The sequence below is a fragment of the Pteronotus mesoamericanus genome, unplaced genomic scaffold (assembly GCF_021234165.1).
Source record: "Pteronotus mesoamericanus isolate MK-2021 breed Mesoamerican mustached bat unplaced genomic scaffold, CSHL_Meso_final contig_101, whole genome shotgun sequence".
Taxonomy (NCBI): domain Eukaryota; kingdom Metazoa; phylum Chordata; class Mammalia; order Chiroptera; family Mormoopidae; genus Pteronotus; species Pteronotus mesoamericanus.
The window spans coordinates 10,712,526-10,738,344 of NW_026555001.1; the positions used below are offsets into that span (position 1 = coordinate 10,712,526).

At 39.9% G+C, this 25,819-nt stretch overlaps 1 protein-coding gene across 6 annotated transcripts in view; it reads right to left on the reverse strand.

Annotated features, from left to right (window-relative positions):
- Positions 1 to 25,819, reverse strand: part of RASGRP3 (RAS guanyl releasing protein 3) — an 81,922-nt gene that overhangs the window by 32,821 nt on the left and 23,282 nt on the right. For 5 of the 6 annotated variants that reach the window (XM_054567910.1, XM_054567886.1, XM_054567894.1 and 2 more), the window contains exons 1-2: positions 1,700 to 1,771; positions 1,046 to 1,177 (exon numbers count right to left, since the gene is read on the reverse strand). In XM_054567910.1, the coding sequence (XP_054423885.1) occupies positions 1,046 to 1,177; positions 1,700 to 1,704 (137 nt within the window). In that variant the 5' untranslated portion in view covers positions 1,705 to 1,771. Of the gene's footprint in view, positions 1 to 1,045; positions 1,178 to 1,699; positions 1,772 to 3,565; positions 3,669 to 4,674; positions 4,871 to 8,199; positions 8,329 to 25,819 lie in introns of those variants that run through there. The other variant, XM_054567918.1, reaches the window with a different exon arrangement.

Genomic DNA, 25,819 nt, shown 5'->3' on the forward strand with positions numbered 1-25,819 from the left:
GGGTGGGTTTGCACTGATCCATCCAGAATCCCTTACTTGGTGTTTCTTGTGGCCAGTAAGATTTGGATCAGAAGGAAGAGGTCCGGGATAGGTATATAAACCTGAAAGTTTGTCAATATGTAGATAGTGATTTAAGGCACATGGGAACCACCGGAAACTGGTAGTTCTCATACTTCAGCAACATACGGATAATCTGAAAGGTCTGTCATAAAGACAGAGGCCCAGACCTCACTGCTAGAGATTCTGATTTACTGAACCTGAATTATCTGTATTTTTAACAACATCCCTAATGACTCCGGGATCACTCACTGTTAATCACTCTTAAAGTACTATTATAGAAAAATCAACTAGAAAAGGAATGCCTAGGACACAAGGGCATATATTTGCAAGATGGAAACCCATACTTAGGGTCATAAAATAGTTTTCTCTGTGCAAAGTTAACTAGATGATATAAAACACTAGCCTAATTAGCACGACGTTCCTAATAACTGAGCTAACTAGTTAGTGGCACAACTATGATCAACATTTGTACAGCCTCAGGATGACCTCAGATGCACTGTGGAACAGGGCTTCTCAAACTTGAATGAGCATATGAATCATCTGGGGATCTTATTAAAATGCAGTTTTCAATTCAGCAGGTGTAGGGTGGAGACTGAGAGTCCAGATTTCTGTTGAGCTCCCAGGTGATGCCAACACTGCCTATCCATAGACCGCACTATGAGTGGCAATGGTGTAGGAGACATTAGCTAGATTTTAATAAATACTGGGCATCTATTATGTGCCAAAGGCTTCACATACTATTTTACGTACTTACTGGATGCTCACGATAACCCTGCGAGAAAGCTGCTATCCCCAGTTCACAAATAAAGGAATTGAAGCTCGGAGAGATGGACTTAGGTGCAATGGTGCTCACTGCAGCAAGACTTTCTCAAGAAGCCCACCTTGATTCTGAAATGGTATGGAGGGAGGTCTAGTGGGGTCATCACTATCCCCTCCCCCAAACAGCAGACTCATCATGTTTGAAAGAAGCTTGAGCCACTCTTACATGCTGGAAATGTCAATGAGGCTGATGTGTTTTTCATATCCTAGTTGGCTAGCTACTTCTCGGAATTCTTCAGTCATACGGATCAACCCAAGGTCCAAATTAAACTCCGCAGGAAATTTCAGAATCCAGTACCTGAAAGGCATCAAATATTTTTGACAACCAAATTTTAAGATGGACCTCTATGGAGGTTACAGTATCATTTTACAGATAAATTGAACAAAAAAATCCAGGGCCATGCTCCCAGTTAGCAATCTCCTATCTCCCACCCACCACATTGAGTTTCACTCTTTCCCTTCAATCAAGGACCCACGTCCACTTCCACACTGAGCCTCTCATTCCCACTCTCTCCAGAAGGAAACACTACTTTCAACTCAGGGCAAGTGGGTGGAAATGTGTACGGTGAGAGGGTGGAACAAAAGAATTTACCCTAACAGCTGGTTTCACCCCCTAATCCCATTTACCATTGCCTGAGGTCTAGTCCCAAAGAAAGAGAAATTCTACTCCCAAGAACAGAGGAGGGCCAACTTGAGCAAAATCAATAAAATGGAATCTGAAACAGTTCTATTGTCAAACCAGGTCTGTTGCTTGGGGAAAAGAGAGTGTCAACCATTCCAGAAACAGAAACTACCAGAAAATTAAATTAAGTATATTTACCTCATGAAGTAGCAGATCTTTAACCGAAATTCATCACAGCTTTCTCCACTGGCATTTCGATACGTACGCTAGTTAAAGAAAATCTCCTTGCACATTGTTTCCTGCAGACACCTGAAGCTGTTTGACCAGTATAGATGAATTCCTAATAAGAGGGCCATACTGGGGACTTTGGGATATGTGGATGTTCAAATGGGGAGAGAAGTGGGTTCTGATGATTTCAGCACTAAAAAATTTACTGCTCTGGGATATCCTGTTTTGATCTGGAAGAGAAGCTACTTAAAAAATTTGTTTGACCTTCCTGAGCACTTAGCAGGTGTTGACTGTCAACTGCAATTACAAATATACTACCAGCTAAAGATCATTTAAAATGAGCAGTACACAGAAGCACCATTTCAGCCCCCAAAAGTTTTGTGTTTAGGGTTAATGCCTTATGTATGTACTTTAATTCTTTACTATTTGAAAATGTCATTTGCCGGTATATTAATACACAGGGTGTGTTGCAATGTATTCTCATCTATTTATTCACACTCTTTTCAACAAATATTTACTGAGCTCCTGCTATAGGCCAGGCACTCTGGGTATGTGGTAGCGAATGATCTGAAGGGAGGGAAATCTAAAGAAATGTCAATTCACGGGCAGTTTCAACTGGTATACAGTCTGTACTTTCAGATATTCGACTTTACTGTGTCGAAATATCCACTTTAATTCGTGTTTCATATTGTCGGCAGACATACTAATGATGAGAACGCATTTGGGGCACACTCTTTAGACAGAGTTTGGATCTTGAGAAGGTCTGGGACCAGACTGAGTCCATTCCATCCCTCCTTCCCTATGCGCTACCCTCAGTAGGAGGACCCCGGGGTCCCTGAACCACTGTGAACCAGGATCTGGCTCACTTTCAGGGACCTCTGTTTAGGGCGAATGTCTCCTTACCCTCTCTGCTCTCCCCGTCTGCCCGGTGGCTGTGGGAGGATGGAGGGAAGAAGTAGAAAGTGGAGGAAGCTTGAAGTGAGCAGGTGGAAGCCCCTCTTGGCCCCAGAGACACCCCATGGGCCTGCCCCCCTCAGGCTCCCCTACCCTGTACAGCTTCTCAGTCAACTGCGGGGTCCCCTGGGCTTGAAGCAGGCAGAGACTGCAGGAGCCAACATTAGCGATTATATAATAAACATTAGATATTGGGCAATGAAACCTTCTTACAAATGTGATACTATTTTCCATTTTCAGTCATTTGGCTTTCAACCACCTTTTAGGACTGCATTATGTACAACGTTGATGAACTGCTAAAAGCCCTTAGAGAACGGGGTTTCTAACTTTTCTTCTTTTATGTCAGAAGGAAATCTAAAATTAACATCCATCTACAAATTATAACAAACCTGCTAGAATGTTCTTTGTGTCTTGCCAGTAAAAGGAAGATATAAAAACTTAGGTGGTGTTTGTACCTGAGCCAGATCATATTATTTTGGCTGGCATTTCTAAATGTCTAAATCATATCCGCTAGGTCCACCATTTTGCCATTCTAAAAGGAATGAATTAGGCCCTGAATTAATGTTAAATAGTCTTTTATTGTACTAAGAACAGAAATGTTTAAGATAGGTTAGAGACACCCAGCCTATGGCTCCTGTTACATTTTAACCTAGCGGTTATTTTCAAGTAGAGCCAAAACATCCAGATGGATAGTCAACTATTTGGTCCATCATCCAGATGTTTTGTCTAGACATCTAAATATATTTACAAAACAGCTGGATAACTGACTGAAGATTATTCATTCATTTTAATTTACTGGATTTGTTTGGTTAGATACTCTATCTGCATAAATACAGAACTTGATTTATGATTGTAAAAATTACACAGTAGTTGAAAAGATATATGCAGAGAAGTTTTTCTGCCAATTCAGTGGAAGATAAATACCATCGGTGCATCAGTAGAACTATTCTTGGCAAATAACTATTATTCAGCTCTCCATTGTCATCTGTTAAAAAATAAAATAAAATAAAGTAAGGAGTGAGGAGGTAACAGTACTACTCTTTTTCTAATATCAGTAGGGAAACATTAGCGTCCAAAATTTCTCATAGACTCAATTATCATTTTCCTCCTGTTTCTGCTGGCATTTTCTTGAAAGGTAGGTGGGTAGGTTTCACCCTTCTTCTGGATTAAGGTTGCCAGAATTCAGCACATAAAAATATAGGACCCTTAGTTCAATTTGAATTAAGGTAAACAACAAATAATTTTCCAGTATAAGTATGTTCCATGCATTGCTTAGGACATACTCATACTAAAACTGTGATTTATCTGAAACTCAAATATAACTGAACATCCTGTGTTTTATGTGGCAACCCTACTCCAGTTTAACTTTTCCTATAAAATCAGTTCAACAAACAACTCCTGTGTAACTCTGCGTGTTCAAGGAATAATCCAAAATGCTGAGTTGGATACATAAATAACAAAAGCAGTTAGCTGTGAAGTCTATAATGTAGTGGGAGATATAACACATACATGCAAATATAGAATGCAGCAGATTGCACAACCCACACTTGTCTAAGCCAAAAACCAAGAAACGATCACAGCAGCACATACCATGTGCCATATGAAAGCTGCAAAGGACTGTGGGAGGGTGGAGGGAACACTCATGACCGGGGAGATTAGGAATGGCATTTATGGACATTGTCATCTGAGAGAAACCCTGACGCTGCAATTCAGGGAAGCTGAAGTTCAGGGTATGATAAAGGCATGCAGGTAGGAAGGTGCAGGGAATGTTCCAGAAACATTAAGTGGACAGTCTGGCTAGTGCATTAGTTGTGGGCAGTAAAGGGAAGGAAATGCAGAGAGCACTGCTACTGGGGAGACAGACTGGGGTCAATCAAAAAGGCCTTAAACACCAAGGTACGAAGATGGAATTCTGTTCTACAGCAACACTTGCCTCTGAATACAAGGAAGTGATAGTAGCAAGACAGATGAAGAGGAAAAAAGGATCATACCAAACATCTCAATGCAAGTGCTCAGCAGTTCATCTAATGTTGCTGCTTTCCCAAGTCCACTTGACCCCATGGTTATTTAGCCGTTGTCAAAGAACTAGAAACATTTTCAGCATCAGACAGACCATCTCCATAATCATGCAGGTTGGTGAGGTTTGTTCCTAGTGGTATCCTCCGTCCTGAGTTATACTTCAAAGCTCTAAAAAAAAAACAAAAACAAAAAACAAAAAAAAAAGAAGGGAAAGTTAATCAGACCAGAGTTCAGGCCCTATTAAAGCATCACGTTCCTATCCAAAAAAGATAATGGCTTTCATTGACTGTATCTTCCTACAAGATGACAGAGACTGCATCAACCACTGTGATGGCTTCTTGAGCTGTCCCTTACCATGTGTGGTGCGCTGAGACCACAGGGACATTCTCAATGAAACACTATCCCGTTTTGCAGTTGAAATTTTTTGGAAATATTTCTTCACGTTCATAAGTGATAAAATATCTAAGAATACTATAAGCATTACTTGGGTTAATATTATTAAAGTATATAGAGAAAGATAAATTTTAAAGTGCAAATATATTATGACCATTTCCCTCTGTGATCATGTAAATGTTCAAAAACTGGTAAAAAACAACAAAACTTATTTGCCTATGTTCTCCAATAGTAACACTATGATATTTTTCCTTTTTTAAATTAAAAAATTTCTATTACAGTTGACATACAATTTTATATTCGTTTCAGGTGAACAATATAGTGATTAGACATTTATATACCTTATGAGTGACCACCCTAAGTCTAGTACCCCTCTAGAACCACACATAGTTATTACAATTGTATTGACTATATTCTTTTTGGCCGTACTCTACATCCCCATGATTGTTTTCATAACTGGCAATTTTTACATCTTAATCTCTTTCCCTTTTTCACCCATTCACCCAAACTCCCTCCCATCTGGCAACCATCAAAAATGGTCTCTGTATCTATGAGTTTGGTTCTGTTTTATTTGTTCATTTATTTTGTTGTGGTTTTTTTTTAGATTCTATATATAAGTGAAATCACTTATATTTGTCTTTCTCTGTCTGACTTATTTCACTTAGCATAACACCCTCTAGGTCCAACCACGTTGTCACAAATAGCAACATTTCATTCTTTTTTATGGCTGAGTAATATTCCATCAACACTGTTATTATTAGTAGGAAAAATATTAACAATCTATTAAACACCCACATTATATACTAGGCATCATACCAAATTCTTTACATATATTATCCAACTTGAACTTCATGATATTACTGTGAAGTTGTAATTATAATTCTCAGTTTACAGATGAGGTCATGGGATTCACAGAAGTTCAGCAACTTGTCCAAAATCATGCAATTATTATTAAGGCCTAGAATCAGGACTCTATATATTATAAAGCCAACTGTTTCCCCTTTTGTTATTTGCCCCAGTATACTTATCATAAGATCTCATAATTTTGGCCTCTGACCTGATATGGAAATATCACTCTTCCACACCATCTCTGAAAAAGGATATAAATCAGATTAACTGCCACAGAAATAGAAGAAAAATGTGGCGTCTGTCTCATTGTACAGCACTGTCATGGGGAAAATGAGATCGGAAAAAACTCTCAGAGCTGCTTATGCTAAACGTATCTTTCTGGGGGACGCACTCTCATTTTATTTCACAGAGTGAGTTCTTGATGCCAAGTCCATATAGGGCTTGGAAAAGACCAGAGGTCATCATGATGTAAGATGGTTTTACCCACTTTGGACAGTTTAGTATGTCAGCGTGGCTGGGGAGTCATCTTATGAACTTTTGGAAGTTAATGTCTACTTTCCTCTTGAAATTTATTTATTCAACCGGTAATAATCATTGAATACTTGACATGTACAAGGCCCTGGACTAAGCACTGGGGCTGATAAAATGAACAAATCATTGTCTCATTTCTGCCTTTTGGTGGGCTCATAGTCAATATCAGTAAGCAAACACGTGAATGAACAGAAAAAAAAACCTGATGTCCAAGTGTACGGTCGCATGAACTCCATGAGGCCACTGAAGAGCAGCATTTAAGTGAGTCTGCTCACCAGGCCTATAACTCCAGAGGAAACTTGTTTGCTGTGTATCATTTCTGTGTGAGAACCATATTCTGGTGCTGAGGGTCCCTCTCTTAGAGCATAAGAAGAAGGGTTATTTCACATGTGTAATAACAGTAACAGAAACACTAAATCAATATGCTCCTGCTTCTGCTGCTCAAATGATTTGCGAAAGGGGAATATGAAAGTTGTCTGGAACCCACTCTTACACTTCTTAACCAAGTTGCCTTACCAGTAAGGCCTTTCCTGGCCACCCTGTTTAAAACAACACCTCTTTCTCCACACCCACCTCCAAGTTGGTATGCCCTACCTCACTTCCTGGGTTTTTCTTCTTAACACGTATCTGCATTTGAAATATTACATATTTTACCTATTTGTTTGGTTTTTTAAAAATGTCTCTAATACTATAAATATAAGCTCCCTGAACTCAGGGATTTTTGTGTTTTTCCCCTGGTATATTCCTCAACTCCTAAGATTTTGCCTCTAACATGGAATATACTCAAAATAGCATTTGCTAAATTAATGAATGAGTGGATGAATAGATAAATTAATTTAAAAAGTGGAAAAAGTTTGTGGATGTGTATATATTTGTTTGAATGTGTACTACAAATTTTGAGAGGTTATTTTTTAGTTTGTTTTACTCATTTAAATGTGCTTTTAATAAACATCACCAGGATAGAAGTTCCTTCCAGCTCTGTGGACCTAATAGGATCTGCCTGCACTTATAATAAGAACTTAATGTCTCTTCCGGAGCATTCTGGGGCAGCGCTGCTCTGATTTCTCTAGTGTAAATCCTGCCAATCCCATTAAAAGTCCAGATTGGGCAACTGACAAATTTGACTACCTCTGTGTATATACGGGCATTTTTTATCTTGGTAACTCTTGTTGCTGAGTAGTACTTGTATTTCTTAGAACCAAATAGCATAGATTAACTAGACTAGTTTCTCAGGTCGAATCCAAATTACTCAGCCCAGCTATATATGGAGAAGGTGTTGACCTTTCCATAAGGGATTAGAAATAGCCCGGCACCAAACCCCGCCCCTGTATTTGGAGTTATACTAGCGATCTGCAAAGAAGCCAGCACAGGAGCCCTGGGGGGCTGGGCTAGCCCATCACTCTGTTTCTATGATCAGGGGCTGCATCTGTGCCCCTGCTTAGCATCCTGACGCCTGCACATTTACCTGATATCCTATTTCACGCACGTGGACACTAGTCTCTATAACCGCTTTTTCAAAAGTAAAGCTTCTTTACTGTAAAAACAATATACACTCATCATTTAAAATAGACAGTAAGAAAGAAAAGGGAAAAAAAGTTACCCATTATCTCACCATCCAAAGATAACTCTTGTTTATACCATGACATGTTTCTGTGAGTTTTTCTAGGTATGTCTGTGTTGTAGAGTTTCTTATATAATCTATAATTGTTTAAAGAAACACCTACCTATTGGTTCCACACAGATTTCCAGGTCAGTAACAATTTTAAGGGCCGTTGTCACCATTGGAAGTCGCATTGGGAACGTAGTCTGCAGTACTGGCTTATCCAACTTACGTAGTAAATACTTTGGAGAACCTGATAAAAGAACAGAAAAAAAAAATACCCAGACCGAGTTAAATAATAGAAACCCAAAAGAATCCACCTTGTGTTAAAGCACTTCCACAAACCTTGAATTATAAGTGGTTTTTGAGATTTTTGTCTGAACCTTACCAGAAAATTAATTAAATGAGGAAACATTCAAAATAGTTACTTCGTGACTTGATATTTTAAAAGTCAAGCAATTTTTTAAAAAATTCAGTCTATTAAAAGCCTACACGTTGCAAAGCCCAAATGTATATGCTTAGTATAAAATATTATTTTAGTCCAAATAGACTTATATCAGTGGGTTGCTGATTAAGAATTTCCAAACACTGACCTTGGGCTGTTAGTAAATCTCTAAAATGGTTTGTTGTGGGGATCCTCAAACCTCTGACTCTAAATCACTCCTGACTGTCTCAACGTGAATGTCAATGTTATTTTAGTCCAGGTTGTTTAGTCTCCCAATGGTGCAGGACTTGCTTTAGTGTTGATAGGAGCTCTCTGGCGGCAATGAAAATTATTGCTCCTCAGCATAGACTTTTTCTCACAAGTCTGCAAAGGATACAATAAGCCAAAATTTCCCCAGGGTTTAAATCATTTCTAATAAAGACATTCTCACTTCAAAAGGGCAATAGAGTTCTGTTGGTTGTGATTTCCAAAGGCTGTGATGTTTCATGCAGCAAAGAGACTTTTATTGACATGACTGGTTAAGCCTCTATCTTCCAAACAAAAAAAAAAAAATCCTTTTAAGGGTGTCTAGGACAATAAGAACTGTGCTCCCAATTTCAGAAATACTGAAAAGGTGCCAACTCCATGCAACTATCTATTAACAGATATAAATTAGCAACCCAGGCTCTTGACTCAGAATGTTTAGAGCTCTAAAAAATTGGATTTCAGCATTAAGATTGCCAAATGGGGAAAGTCTTACTTACGTCTGTGTAAAATGTTATTAATGCAGCTTACTGTACTAGATTGTTTAAGGAGTTAGTGAGGTAGCACATAAAATGCACCTGCCAGGTCGCCTGCACAACACTGTGTGCTCAGGTAAGGTGTCTCCCTTTGCCTACACCATCTCTTCCTTTCCAATATTTAAAGGCTTTGAAGTCTAGGACTTATGTTGTGGTAGAGGATTAATGTGTTGAAGTGGCAGGAAGAGAGATGTTAGTTTAGAGAAGGGAAAAGGAGATAGAAGAAAAAAACAGAGCATGCAGTAGTGGGGCAGGTGGCTTCATCGGCAATGGAATGCCGTTCCTGAAAGTTCTCCAGCCAAAGTAAGGTAGTGACTGTCAGGGATGCTGCAGACTAAATTCCCAGACAGTGTCTAGGAAGCATGCCAAGATGACAGCAAAGGTTCCTCCTGGCTCTGGTGTTGCAGAATTTATAAGGTGGAATGTTATATCTAATAAGTATTTAACAAATGGTCTTGAAATGATATTGGTCACAGAGGGACTACCCAAGATTGTCTTGTCTGTAGCATTATCACTGTTCCAAGAAAACAAACAAGCTAAAACCCTTGAAGACTTCCCCTATTGGCAGATATTGCCTTTATACGTAAATGACCACCTATGTGTCTTGACATTCATATGACCTACAAATGGAGACAAGGGGATTTCTCTAAATGCCTAAATCCTTAGGGATTAATAACTAAGGTGTCATAGCATTTGTTGTTCTGACAGCATTCAAGCTTAATTCCTCTTTCTAATCACAGACATGCAATTTAAAAAGTTTTCTAATTATATTTCTGAGACTCCATAGAAGAATCAAGATTATTGAGTTCAGAGAAATAATAACAAAACACTGAAAGGTAATTAATTTGACAATACTTACTGTGATTCTATTAAGCACCTGTTACTAAGCAAGGTACTAAAGCAGCTAGCAGAAGAGGTTGGGGGTGAGCAGGAAGAAGGCTAAGTTGGTGAGCAAGGCAGACACAATTCTTGCCCCTATACCTCAGCAAAGAATTAAGCAAGTAATTACAATAACAATCCTATGAAGAGGCAGGGCACTAATTTAGTCTAGAAGCCAAAGAAGTTTAAGCTAGGCAAAGAGTGGGTGGGAAGATGGCAATTAAGAAAAGTTTAAAGACATTTAGAATGATGGAAGTATTGAATGTGGCAAGAAATGAGACTAAAAAGTCAGTATGAGTAGCTCACGAACAGCACTGTAAGCTATGTTAAGGAATCTGGAGTTTATCTGAAGCACAATGGGAAACCATTGTTTTAAATGTAAGAAGAGTGGCATGATCATATTTGAATTTTTTAAAAGATCCCTCTAGCTGCAGTGTGGAAAGAGGGTAGTAAAGATCTGCACTAATGATGGGGAAACCAGTTAGTAGTCAATTAAAGCCATTTGGGCAAGACAGGATGGTTATCTCAGCCAGCGTGTGCCAATGGAAATGGGGAGGAATGGCTGGTTATTGAATACATTTTGAAGTTAGAGCCAACCAGATTTTCCGATGTGTTTGCTATGGGGGTTTATCAGAAAGGATGAATCAGGGATAACTTCCAGATTTCTAGCTAGACATCTGGTTGATTACAGAGCGATTCCTCTGAGATTGCAAAATTGGAAGTTCAAGTGAGGCAAGGGATGAGTTCACTCTTGGACTTGCTGAATTAGAGATGTCTAAGACATACAAGGGGAAATGCTGAGTTTGCTTCCAGATACCTGTTACAGACTTCTGAGTTGACACTGAGTATGTGTAAGTGCTAAGAATTAGTGGAAAGGGAAATTTAAGGGACAGGAAAAAGAGAATTTAATCCTGTTACAAGGTCCATAGGAGGACAGGAGCGATGGGCCTAAGCACAGATGGCGGGATTTACTTAAGGTAAAGTAGAGGGTCACCCCTTTTGATGCAATAATAGGGAAGAGAAAAAATTGGTACAGATATGCGATTTGTCATTTTGATAGCAGGAAGTCAAGGAAGTTTCTGTCTAAGCAACTTTCATTTACTCTAAAAAGAAGACAAGGTCACCTGCTGGAAGAGCTGATGGGGACAGTTCTGAGGTGTATCAAGAGGAGAAAATATGCAAAAGATGTTGTGAAGAACAGAAAAAGGAAACCAGAAGTACTGGGATTATTCCCATCTAGGGCAGAAGGCTAATGTTTCTGTTCCAGAGTTTGTTCTGAGGAGTTCAGTGTTCCACGTTCCTTGGGTAACATCACTCCCGCATGTCAAGTGTCTGAAATCACTTAAGGTGACTTTTCTGAAATAACTTATTTGGCAAGTTTCTCCTGTATGGAGCAGGCAACCCTGAGTTTCTGCTCTTTTGGTCTAGTTCCCATAAGTATAAACACCTGGTTTCCAGAAGGATGGAGTTCAGAGCTAAAGCCTGGCTCACATTTGCTAGGTTGTTTCCTCAGAAGGGCCTGGGTCCCTGCTCCGACTTCCCCCACCTTTACTTGAAAGGGTGAAGAGGACGACAGACACTACTGAAAGTGAAAATACAAAGAAGTCATTTTCTTCCCACCCTTTGCTGTGATCCAGGATACTTCATTCTGGCAACGACAACCTCAGCCACCAGGCCATGTGCTCCGCCTTCCCAGGCAGGCAGTCTGCAGCTCTGCCCACCCCTCACCCTCTCCCATGCCCTCATCTGCAGTCTTGAAAAAGATCATAAAATCACAAGGTACATTACTGCTTTTTCTCAGTTCATTCTCCACATTTGGTATTCTTATATTGTTTCTGCAATGGTCTTATTTCAGTCTTGATTTCCCTTCTCATTTCTTTCAATGGCACCTCTCAGTTCTTTGGATTTGTCTTTCTGTTTTATTCCCTGAGGTGCCTTTCTCAGCACACTCTGTCACCGTCTCATTGTCATCGCTATTGAAGGTGTTTCAGTCACAAACCAACTGGAATAGCATGAACTTAGGAAATGAGTCTGATGGTCACAGCAAAGCGAAAATGCTATAAATAGGTCATAATGATCACCAAGTGGATAAGCTATTATTTATGGATAGTGGAGCAATATCCCGAAAGGTTAGTTAACAATTACAATATGGGATAGTCATGAATAATATCATATTTCTCAACTCTAAATGTAATTTTTTTTCATTCTTGCCTTGGATGGGTTTGTTAAATGTGGTTTTCCCAGGTTTTTTTTTTTTTTTTTCCTGCCAAGAGCTTTTACCAAATAAATGGGGCATTGATAATCAATGTTGTCCTGAATTTTAGAAAGTGAAGAAATAATAGTCTCTAAAAATGCTTGCGGGTAGCATGTAATATGATAGACATAATGCTGGAAAAATTAGCTCCCTTTTGTTTAAATCTTATAACACCCAGAAAGCTTAGCATTATTCTATTTCATGGGTAAGCAAATTAAGGCCCACAGAAGTTAAATTACTTGTTCATATCATGTTCCTTGTTTTCAAACCTGGTCTATCTGACGCCAAAAATTTAAACTTTTTCAACTATCCCCACAAATTTTAGCTGTTATTAAGGCTTGCCTATTAGATCAATTTCTAGGCATTGTCTGCAACAAATGTTTACTATTCCCTGTGTTTGACATTTAAGCAGCCTATCACTGGCCCTATTGTCTAAAAATGAATAACCATCATTATTATAGCAAGCTTGGCAATACAAGGACTCACTGGTACCAAATACTGAACAGAAGTCAGTAACCAGCTCAGAGCTCTTCTCACAAGACCCCCTTGCATTTTTTGGTTAACAATTGAGTAACAAAGTTAGGCTACATTTTATTTACTTTTTTCTTTTTTTAAAAAAAGATTTTATTTATTTTTAGAGAGAGGGGAAGGGAGGGAGAAAGACAAGGAGAGAAACATTGATCAGTTGCCTCTCACGCGCACCCAACCCGTGACTTAGCCTGCAGCCCAGGCATGTCCCCTGACCAGGAATCGAACTGGCAACTTTTCAGTTTGCAGGATGATGCCCAACTGAGCCACACCAGTCAGGGCAAAAGAAAAGTCTTGAAGAGCTCTAGTAATAAATATGGAATTCCAAAGTCCTACCAAAGAAATATTTTCCTAGCATCTGGCTGTAGCCTGACAGGGAAGAAAACCAAGGTATGTACAATGAGACATTTATAATCAGGTGGTTTGCAGATGGACATATTCAACCACATGGAAAAGTTATGACCTACTATGGAGACTTCAGTGTTCAAATTGTAAGTAATCCCCCAAAACTAAGACATGTTCGGCTCAGAAGTTGATGATGATGGAGGAGGGAGAGGAAGGGGGTGTAGTCATCTTTATGAGTGCTCCTGTGCCAGTTACTGTGCTGAGCACTTTACCCAATGAACTCTGAGAGTCCAGACGCCACCCCAGATATCCAGCAATAAATAAAATGTGGCTAACCCATGTTACTTAATTGTCACCCCCAAAATGCAAGGAGGCCTTGTGAGATGAGCTCTGAAAGCGGTTACTGACTCCCGCGCAGCACTCGGTACCAGCATGAATATGCTCATGCCTTCTGTGCCCACCATGAGCAAAAGAACATTTTCAATAACTGTCATAAGTAAATAAAACCCTTAGGCGCCACTCCCACTGGGGCCAGATGACAGTCTCAGAGGACAGAGTCGACACAAAGAGGCTCCACGGGAATGTGCACTCTACAGAGAAAGCCTCTAAGAATGTGAACAGAAGGCAGAGCATAGACTACAAATCTCTCTCCAACCCACCATCACTCCACGCTGGGGGTAGAAGCTGCCTGTCACTGAAAATACCAGGAAAAGATTTAAAAACCTGCGTTCTAAGTTGCTACCTAGGAATGCAGCTCTAAGAAGCACTAACCATGAAAGATTGCCTTCAAAGGTTTCTCCCTGCTCTCAGAGAAAGACCTTTATTTGGTCAAAGACCAGTGAATACTGAGTATCTATTAAATGTTAAGCGCTGTGCTATGGGCTGGAGACGTAAAGAGCCCACCCTCAAGGGCCCGCATCACCATGTGGGAGACAGATTTTAAACCCGTTATTACAAAACAGTGAGTCTGTTAAGTCCAGGGTCATAGACACATACCCAGGGTGTTATGAGAGCACAGACATGGGACCGAATCCAACCAAAGAGATTTATGAAGGCTTCCTGCATGAGAAGACAGCTAAGAGTGTTATGTTTTTTGGATCGCATAACTAATACCAGCTAAATTCAGTGATATCGGCCAATGAAGTGGTTGGAAATACCTAAGCATGACTCCAGAATTGGGCATAAAATAGATATCATCAATTTGCTGTCAAAAAAACTTATCAACACATGAAAAAAAAATAAAAATACACATTAGATAATATTTAGAACAAGAACTGATGACAGTAAAATGATTGGGGTCAGGTGAGACCATATAAATTCTGACCTGTCTTGGGATTAGATAAAAGAAAAGCATAAGTAAATGAATGCACTATGAAAAGCTTAGAAGCTATTTGATACTGCTTTATTATTATAATTATTATGCATTTTATGATGCAATTTCATTATTGATAGTGATAAGCTTTAAAAGCTAAATTTCTTACAGTATTTTCAGGCTAATTTTTGTAGACATAGCTACAGACCTACTTGAAGATGTAATATTAAATTCCCTTTTAAGTTATCATCTAAGTTAAAATATTTTGCTATTGTTTAGAGACCAGTGTGTTTACAGCACTCTTTTATGGTATGGTAAAGTCTCAATTTGAAATTACTTCTGAAGCTGGGAATTTAGAGCTAGACTTTTTATTGGAACCCATCAAAAGTGAAGTATAAGAACAAAAAAGGGTTTTAAAAATTATTTCTGTACTCCCAATTACATTTATGCAACTTGAAGCCCCTGATTAGAAGGCTCCACTTAATGGCTTTGTCATTTTCTTTTATTTCAGATGTCTCTCCTACAGTAAATATGTCTTTCTTTCTCAAAAAGATAAACAACCCTGGCTGGTAGGGCTCAGTGGATAGAGTGTTGGCCTGCAAACCAAAGGGTCCCTGGTTCGATTCCCAGTCAGGGCACAAGCCTGGATTGTGGGCCAGGTCCCCAGTTGGAGGTGCGCAAGAGGCAACCACACACTGATGTTTCTCTCCCTTTCTTTCCCCCTCCCTTCCCCTCTCTCTAAAAATAAATAAATAAAATCTTTAAATCTTTTTTAAAAAAAGAAAAGAAAAACAAATCTCACAGGTGGTGATATTTCTCTTCCTTCCATCTAAGACATTAATCTCACCTTACTCCTGAAAAGGAAACATAGCACATACCACCAAAAGAGAAAACATAAGTGACTAGAAAATTTCAGTAGTATCTTAGGTCCCATTTAACTTCTCTAAAGTTTACTTTCATCATTTCTAACATGAGAGAAATAATATTACTATGCCTTCCTCATCAGAACCAAAAAAATTCATCTGTAAAAGGTTTTAAGAGCATAAAACACAGTGAAAAAAAGGAAGTCCTAAAATTATGAACTGTTCCAGACTATATTTGTAAAGTGGTTATTCAGAATTTAGAATAATACAGGGTGGGGTGAAAGTAGGTTTACAGTTGTTTGTATGGAAAGTGATACAATAATTAATGAATAATAATACAAGAATAAACCCCATGTTTTGCATTCTCACAATTGTAAACTGACTTTTACTCCACCCTGTCCATTTCCCAATTAAAACAATAAAATGGATTAATAGCAGATATACATTTATGGAGGACACAGAAATCTGTAAGGCTCTGTCAAAAATGCTGAAAAGAACTTTAGGAATTCTCCAGAAGTTTAGATGTTGCTAGTACAGGTTCTTTATAAGACATAGTAGCTTTCAGAAATTGTGTAACTCCTAGAAACATGAATCCAATGGGCTTTTTTTTTTCTTTTTTTTTTTTTTACTCATTGGAGGGTCTAGGGAGACAAAGGCGGGAAAGGAAGACAGAGGGAGAGAAAGAGAGTTTCTCATCCAGTCACTGTTGAGTTAGGGGAGGTAAAGGACCTCCAACATGGCTTTTGTTGGTGGAGTTAGAAAAGAAGGGAGGAATTAACTTATTGGAACTAAATTGTTAGCAATTTAGGGAAACATGAGGTATCTTTCCTGGACAAACACAAAAACAAACAAAACCACCAGCTCTCCCCTGGCCATCTCTCCTATGTCCCCACCCTCCACAGCCGGTTAAAGTTCTAACAGTTGCTGGCTCATTCATTCTCTCTTCAGACCACCCAGACCAGACTCTGTCCAGTTCTCCCTTCACGCCCCACCCCACACTTGACCAAAATGACTCTGGCGGAAGTCCTGCTAATGCTCCGCAGCCATATGTTGCTCTTGACCACACTCTTGCTAAAATTTTCCCCTTGGATGGTTTTCCTGGCAACATCTCTTCGTGGACTTTCCTCCTGTGCTTCTGGTTACGCTTTCTCAGTCTCTGTGCCAACTCCTCTCCCACTGCTAGGGGGTTGCAGGTCTCTGCGCCTGGTCTCTTCTCCTCACCTCACACTCTCTACTAGAAATTCATCCACAGCTGCTTCAACTGACATTTCTTTGTCAGTGACGCCCAAACAAACAGGCCAGCTGCAAGGTGTACCGAAGAGGACAGGGCGGGGTCTGGAGACAGGCAAACTGGGGATTGTGTCCTACGTCTGTTACTACTGGGGTGTGACTTTGGGCAACTTTGCTTAACTTTTGGGTAACTTTTCATATCGTACCATGATTTGTTGCTAATGGAAATGTAAAAATGATACAGCCACTTTGGAAAAACAGTTCGGCAGTTCCTCAAAACCCTAAACATCGAGTTACCATATGATCCAGCAAATTCACTGCTAGGTACATATGCAAGAAAATTGAAAACTTACGTTCACACAAAAACTTGTATGTAAGTGTTCACTGCAGTACTGTTCACAATAGCTAAAAAGTGGAGACAATCCAAATGCACATGAACTGATGAGAAGATAAACAAAACGAGGTACAGCTATACAATGGAGTCGTGTTCGACCATGAAATGGATCCAGTACCAACACACGCTGCTACGTCTATAAACTTTGAAACCATGATGCTAAATGAAAGAAGCTAGACACAAAAGGCCATATCATAAATTGTATGATTCTATTTATAGGAAATATTCAGAATAGTTAGATCTATAGAGACAGAAAATAAATCAGTGGTTGCCAGGGGCTAAAGGAAAGGAGATACAGGCAGTGACTACAGAGTTCAGGGTTTCTTTTGGGGGTGATAAAATGTTCCAAAAATTGATAGAGGTAGCTGTACAACCTTGCGAAGATGCTTAAAATCGCTGAGCTATATACTTTAAAAGGGTATGGTATATGAATTATATCTCAATTTAAATTTTTTATTTAATAAAAAAATACACCCTCTTTACTTTCCTGAACTGCTGTGTCTCCCATACTCCATCCTTGGTTCCTCAACCTGCCTCCCAATATTCTACACCAGAAACTTGCGACTCACCCTAGATTTCCTAACACCTACTTTCACAGTCTCTCCAAATCCAAGTCTGATCATCTCCCTCCCAACTGCCCCTCCTCTGCCTCCACTTCCGTGCGCCTCCACTCCTCGTCCTCCTCACTGCCACTCCTGGGTTCAGAACGGCCGTCATTACCTTTCCCCTGGTCCACTGCAATGCTTGCTTATAAGGTTCTGTTAATCTCTACTCTCTGTTGGTGCCAAATCAATCTTTTCTGTTCATCAGATTGATTACATGACTCCCCTTTTCAAAATTCTTCCACTGTTCCCTATTGTGGCTTCTTTAAATCTGAAGTCCTCAGATGGCATCGTGAGCCCGTCATGAGCAGCCCTCACTGCCTGTGCACCCACACCCTAACTCGTCTCTATTCGCCTTTGCTTTACTCCACCACGTTATATTGTTGTAAAACGAACTTCTTTTCCATAGCGCCCACAAATTTGGAGTGAATATTATATCCCCTTCAAAATTCATATGTTAAAATCCTAATCCCTGCTCTGACTGGTGCCGCTCAGTGGGTTGGGCATCGTCCTGCAACCCAAAGGTTGCTGGTTCGATTCCCAGTCAGGGCACATGCCTGGGTTGTCGGCCAGGTCCCCAGTTGGGGTTGTGCAAGAGGCAACCAATCGGTGTTTCTCTGGTATATCAATGTTTCTCTCCCTCTCTTTCGCCTTCCTTTCCCCCTCTCTCTGAAAATGAGTAAATAAAATCTTTAAAAAAAATTTTAATCCCTGATGTTATGGTATTTGGAGACGGACCCTTGGGAGGTAATTAAATCATAAAGGTGGCTTGTTGTTGAAGACACCCAGTCTATGATATTTTTGTTCTAACAGTCTGAATTAAGACATCGTGCTCTGAACACATTGTCTCTTTGCACAGATTTCTCTCGCCCCCGCAATATGCCTGCTTGGCAATAACATTCTCACTTCTCAAACACCTTCGTGAATTCTCCCCCTCCCTCCCAATTCTTTCCAGCAGACTTCGGCACTCAAGGTACTGACTTCCTTTAGACTTTGTGTGATTTGTATTACAAAGTGGTTCTGCCTCCCCAATAGTTCCTTGACAATCAGCCCCCAATACGAAGTGTGTCTGACCTACACGGTTATCTTTCCCTGCCACCTCATTCTTCCAACAGGGTCGTCAAACTTCACATATGTCTCTTTTCCAATTTTCTCCTCTAATCTTTTCTTGTCTTGATTTTTTTTCCTTTTGATAATTGAATGAATTTACTTTGTTTATATTAGCATGCCCATAATGGAGTCCCATCGCTTGCTTCCAGATTTTTAGCATTACAGATTTATGTTAAAGAAAATAAAAATACATTGAGTCATTTTTCCAGTCATTTTATCTTCTATTTCATAAACACTTTTTTCCGTGCCAGACACTGTGCTTAACACCATGGCAGAGGGACAAGTATACACCAGGCACACATAATGATCTCAGAAGCCTCAGGATCTACAGAGGGGACACGCATGAGCAGAAATTAGGGTAAAGGGCATTGTGAAAGAGTCATGAGAGAAGTAAAAACAGCTTCTGAGTCATAGAACTGAGATGTGTGTTGGAGCATGGGCGAGGGTGCGCTGAGCAGAGAAAAGAAGAAGAAGGCTGCACACAGGGAACGTGACACAGACCCGGCGCGCAGGTGTGCAGAGGCAGGAGTGCTGCCGTGGGGTAAAGTCTTAAAACCGGAGTAAGACTAGGCATGTGTCGTCCTTTTACTAACCAACACTGAGAGAGAGAGAGAGAGAGAGAGAGAGAAACTACCGTGTTCTAAGCACCCCAACTAAAAGCTTCTGCGAAGGTCCGTGTGACCTCATCCAATGCAGCCCATTGTGCGGGTTTGCATAGGCTTTACACATTTGTCTCACTTAATGAGTTCTTCTCTAAGTTCGGCTGAAGGTTAAGTGCCTGGACTCCAGAGCCAGACCATTGGGATCCAGTTCAGCTCTTGCACTTTTCAGCTGTGTGGCAAGTTATTTGATCTGTGTCTTTTTATCGTTAGCTACGTAGTAGGACAATAATAGAATCTATGTTATAGGGTTGGTATGAGAACGAAATGAGTTAACACAGATAAGCTGCTTATTCACTGGCACATAGCATATTCTCAAAAAAATGTTAGCTACCATTCTCATTTTCCCAGTTAAGTGACCCAGAACTGCCCTCTATGTAACAGATGAAATAATTGCTATTTATGTCATCTCTCTCAAACTCATAAGCAACATATATTTTATCTACACATACACCCAAAAGCCAGAAGAAAAGAAGAGTGGGAGAAAGAGAGGGAGGGAGGGAAAGAGCGAAGGGGAAAAGGCAGGTAGCATAAGCTGAAAATTTGAGCTATAAAATGAGAACTAACTGAAATCCCATTTCTACTAACTGTGTCTTGGTACTATGTTTTCTTAAATAAAGATTCTGTACTCAGCTTCATACTCTGTAGTGTTCATCATTTTGGGAGGCTAAAACTAGTGGTCTCTATACATACAATTCAACCTGTTCAATTATATTCATAATGATCAGTTGCAAGCTATTTTTTTTATCATAAGCACCCAAAGGGATACAAAGACACATACGTGGCCCCAAAGAGAAGGCAAGAGATGGCAGCAGATACATATGGAAATGCCAGTGGTATCTCATGTGTCCCAATGAGTCATGAATTGCATCTAAGTCTTGAAAATGGCATTCCTTTTTCTGCGGAACGGAAATAAACCCATGTCATGTGATTAATATCCCTATAAAACAATGCTTGACAGTGGATATTCCACAAAAACACTTCCAAGGAAATTTTCTGCTCATGGATCTACTAGTCACAATAAGGATGTTGAAAAGTTGAAATAGTAAGTGAAACCGAGCTGGGCACTAAAATTAGAACAAGAGCCTCAGAGATTTCTGTGGTAATTCGTGGGGATTTCACAAATCTGCATAGCCACACTGTTTTAAACATTTGCCAGCCTTTATCTCACCACAATATCTCATTTTCAGTGGCTTATTTTCAACACAATTCTAATTTCTAGTCCAGGAAACAGAGTGTGTATTTGTTTGTTTAATTACCCAGGCACACTTTAACTACTAATCACACAAAACCTGAATGTATTTCAAAACCACACATTTAGGTAAAAAGATACTTCCTCATTATGAAATACAATACACATTATTTATTGCATTTTTAAAAGAGGAAAATCTAAATGAAAATGCTTACACCTCTAAGTTATCACTACGTAATGTAGTAGTAATATTGGTTTGAGAGATAAAGGCAAAAAGCCACCATAAAAACGTTAGGACTGGGAAAAAGGACTGAACTCTCTGAAGGCAGTACGCAGACTGAAAAGTCAAGGAATGCTCAAGACCCAAAATGTATCACCTTCATGCAGCCAACGCAGCATGAAGGGCGCCCAGGTTTTGTAAGAGTGTTTTTGTTTTTCAGGGATTATAGTTTATTTTCCAAAGTTTAATTTTACTTTTAAATATGGGAGTCTTTACTGCGATAATGTGCTGTCTAAAAAGTGCCAAATGTCTATTTTATAAAAACTAGAAAACACCTTATGTCATCTAGATGTATACAAAGCTCCATATCCCTGTTATAATGTGGAGGAATCTGAATCATTCCCATGAGTGTTCTGTTGAGGATCACGTTCACAGCAAGATGACTGCACAGACGCCATATGCTTGGTATTGGCAATACCTCACATAGATATGCTTATGGGCCCTAACGCAAAATCATGCTTTCCATAACACCCCAAGAACTCTGGCTCTGACGTTATAGCAATTAGACATAAAAATACAGTCAGTGGCAGTTTAAACATTATAAATATTGTTTTCAAATGCCCTTTTCTCTGTACATTTTTCTCTTTATGTGAGAAAGCCTATTTGAAGACACATATATAATAAGCCAGAAGTCTTGGGGTTTTTTCCCCTCCAGATTGAAGATGGTGCAAGTTAACAGGTTCTTCCTCACTCAACACCCACAGGTTACAAAATGGTGACCTCTTGGACAGGGAACTAGCCCATGGACATACTTTTTTGTTAGGCTCACATAGAATTGGCTCTCACAGGGTTTCAAAAATTTTTAAGTACTTGCAAAAATATACAAATCTAGTCTTTTAGAGTAAAAATCGGGTTTCCTAGATTCTTGTGGAAAAGTCTTATCTGCCGATTCTAGGACTACATCCCAATGAAGCAGCTAAAACTTAGTAGCAACTACCTCCCTGTTCCCCAAAGTCCCCACTATGCTCTATTGTCTCCCCAAACGGAGGCCAAGTGTCACTGCCATTTTTCATCCCACGATGTACCTTTTCTTTCTTAGTAGATTTAAGGGGAAAGTGCAATACGACTTGTTGCAGATAGAGAACTTTCTTATCTCTAATCCATGTTAGCCATTGTCATTATCCTCTTGGCCTTGCAGATGTGTACATTTAGGAGCCCCACCCTCAGATTTATCAGGCTGCTTGCTGACATCACAGATGTCAAACAAAAGCGGAGGAGGACTCTCCAATGTGCCAGCCCTCAGCGTTACTATTCGTGGATTGGTCAAAGAAGAATCACAAGACAGCTACCATGCTTTCTGGCGTGTTTTCATTCCAAAAGTAGGTTTGAATGGCTAGACAAACATCACCTCTTGCCTAAGCAAGAAAGTAAGTTTGGGGATTCCTCTAGCATTTGTCAAGCTCAATTAGGCTAAGGACATTACTACTTATTTCCATTTATGATATGCTTAAACTGTCTAGATTACCTCCAAGTTTTGCAATTTCCTCTGATTTTTGTGTTCTGCTTTTACGGAAGAGTTCTTGTAATCAATAAAATAGGTGTTCACTAATGACTCTCAAAGGGAATGGGATGTGGTGCCAATACATCCACAGCACTTTAACTTGTGCATTCTGGAAAGATGAGGAAAAAATAGGGTGCACACAGGGCAATCTATTAAAAAAATATGTGCCTACTCATGCTTAGAGGCAAATACATTTTCAGTTTCCAAGCACTGCAGTATCTAGTTTCACTCTACTCTCCCCTACTTCCTCTCTCTGCAGCTTTGGATTTGTAGACTACAACTAGTAACAGCTTACTCCTTGTCAGACTGGAATAAATCACAGGTAGCAATCGCGGTGGACTTTTCTTTTTAATCTTCACCAGAGGATATGCGATGTGCTTGTATTGATTTTTAGAGAGCAGGGGAGGGGGAGAGAAAGGGAGAGAGTAGCATCAATGTGAGAAAGAAATATTGATCAGCTGTCTCCTGTATGCACCCCAGCCGGCGATTGCACCCACAGCTTCCTTATGTGTCCTGATGGGGGGTGGAACCCACAACCTTTCGGAGCACAGGATGACGCTGAGCCACACAGCCAGGGTGCATCACTGTGGACTTTTCAGAATAATTTTCAGTGTAATACCAGCACTTAGGTAATGAGCCACTTGGGTATTTAGTGACAATAAATGTTGAGCTGGTATTCTTCCTTTGTTCTTGATTATTATGATAAAAGGAGAACCTAGAAACCAGGAAACGGTTTCTTACTGGTCAGAGCAGCTGCAAAGATTGGTCTTTAAACACCTGGTTTCATCAGCTCACTCATTCAAGTCTTCTGATAGTGATTTTTTTTTGGGGGGGGGGGTCTATTGTAGTTCTAACAGAGAAAGAGATCGTGGTACAGGGGAGAACATTTCCACTTCTCAGGAGGACCCTTTATTTACTAGGATTCCTCATTTTATAAAGAAGAGCCTCAGGGCCAAAAATATAACATAACTTGTCCAAATTTAAACAGTGAGTTAACAGAAGAAAAGGAAACATCCCATCGCCCTGTGCTTCCGTGGAATCCAGGCTCATACTGAGCTCCCTGAGACATGAAAAGTACCTGGGTCAGAAGGCTGATTTTGAACTAATGCATCTGCTTAAAAAAGTGTGAGTTTGGGGACATGAAGTGGCTCCTTTGCCATTTAGATATGGAGAAATGAAGCAGCAAAACAGCTGTCAGTCATGGAATTGCTGCTCACCAGTCTGATTTCAAAGGAATTTAGTTCTATGGCTTTGCAAAAACTATTTCAACCTAATCGTTTACCTGTGTCAAAATGGTTTTTGTATTCAGAGGCCTCAAATGATAGCAAGAGGCCAAAATTCCTGGTTGGGGAGTGCAGGGCATCGGAAGCAGCCCGGAGACCCTTGAGATGGGCAAAGACCTGTTGGTGCAGATGAGCTTGGGCAGGCGGAGCCTTGGAACTCAAAGAGGCTCTGGGCACAAATGGCTGACTCTCTGGCTCTGACCTTGAGTCCCGAACCCTGTCCATTCATTTATTTACTCTTGTCACAGAGGACCCTACATATGTTGTTAGTTACCTTCAGTCACTCACTTTGACTTTTATTTTTAAAGCTTCCAGAAAAGACTCACACATGTTCCAATGCCCCAATCTAAACCCACGCCTACATCACCGAGAGGCTCCCAGACCCTGGCCCTGGTCTCCAAGGTTTGGGAACAAAGGTTACAGATTACAGCTCCCATTGTCTTTGTCTTCAAATTCCACCTACATCAGAGAGCAACAGCTTCTTAAAGAGGGATAAGGATGGGGTACATGGATTTTTAAGGAGCAAATACTTTCCACATTCTCAGTGGCTTGTTTAGGGCTTGGGTGGCTGTAATCTTAACACTGGAGAGAGACTGCTCTACTTCATAAGATGGGATTATTGTCTTCAGGAGGCTATCTGCCTTTTAATAAATATTTGAGAGAAATTCAAGATGCCCCCTGGGTTCAGATGGACCACTTGCCCAGGGTCTCAAAGAGCATGTGGACCACTACTCAAATGCACAAAGACCGATCGATGACCCCAGAAGATTTCAGATGAAGACAAATGGAAATCAGTATTCCAGAGATTCCTCCATCCTATGTCATTGTTTATACCTTAAAACAGAAAGACTTGCCAAATGTGAAAGGAGAGGGAAAAAAATATCATTCCTTGTTTTGTACCGCCAGCTTTTTTGAGTCACAAAAATTTGAGATACTAAAGATTTCACCCCCTCCCCAGAGCCCATGAGCAACCCCAAACTGAATATTCAATTTAAACACAAGGTTTTCCTTTTCCAGAGGCATCTGTGACCCTGTCAAGATCTAGAGGTACTTCCCTTTACTACTCCCCTTGAAGTTGCTACCTGTGCCTTTTGGTTCACCTCCGTTACCCTTCAGTACCTTGGCCAGATGCCAGCAGCAGCGTCTCTGTTCTGTGCTTCACAGGGCACTTCCCATGGGGCAGGGCAGCAGAGAAGGGTGCTCCAAGGCTGCATAGACCATTACATAATGCTGTCCACTTCACAGAAACACTCTCATATGGTTGGTGTTCTTCAAATAGGGCTTATAACAATTGAGACTAATGACACTTTGTTGGCTCATAAACCATAAGACAGGAGGGCAGTGTACTCTTCAGACTAAGGAAGTTGATAGTACATGTGATCTCTGCATCATCTTGAGTGAAGCTTTTTAGGTATTGAATGTTATTCTTCAGAGGAGATTAGACAACAATAATCTAAATTCATCCTATAAATTCTGTAAATAGAGTTAATAGTATTGTTTCTGTTATCAATAAACAAATTGAAATATGAAGAAATTTAGTGTATTTTCAATTGGTTAGTCAATCAACAAGCACTTATTAAACATTATCTTTTTCTGTTGTGTTTGTCTAGGTGATATTTAAATGTTTTCTTTTAAACTAATTAAAATTATGATTTTTAACAGCAAAAGGACCCAATTCTGATCTTGGCAGGAGTGGCGTGGGGTGGGGGTAGTGTCTTTTTTAGGCCCAGTATCCAAATAGTCCTTTACAGACTCAACAAATATTCACTGAGCACACACCTATACCTCCCAAGCATTGTGCCAGGGCCTGGATATCCAGTGGTGAATGAAACAGACTTTGTCCCTGTCCAGGGAAGAAGTATAGTACTTAAAAAAGAAAAATAGACAGATGAATCCATATCAAATAAGTACACAGACAAATCAATGCATAATTATAAATCTCTATAATACCTATGAATGAAAACCCACACAGGCTTCTAGGACAGAGAATGACAGGAGGGATTATTTTAGGTTAGTGATAGGAAAAGTATCTTTGAAGAGGTGATATTTAAGCCAAAGACCTGAACCTTTGAGATTAACTTAGTGAAA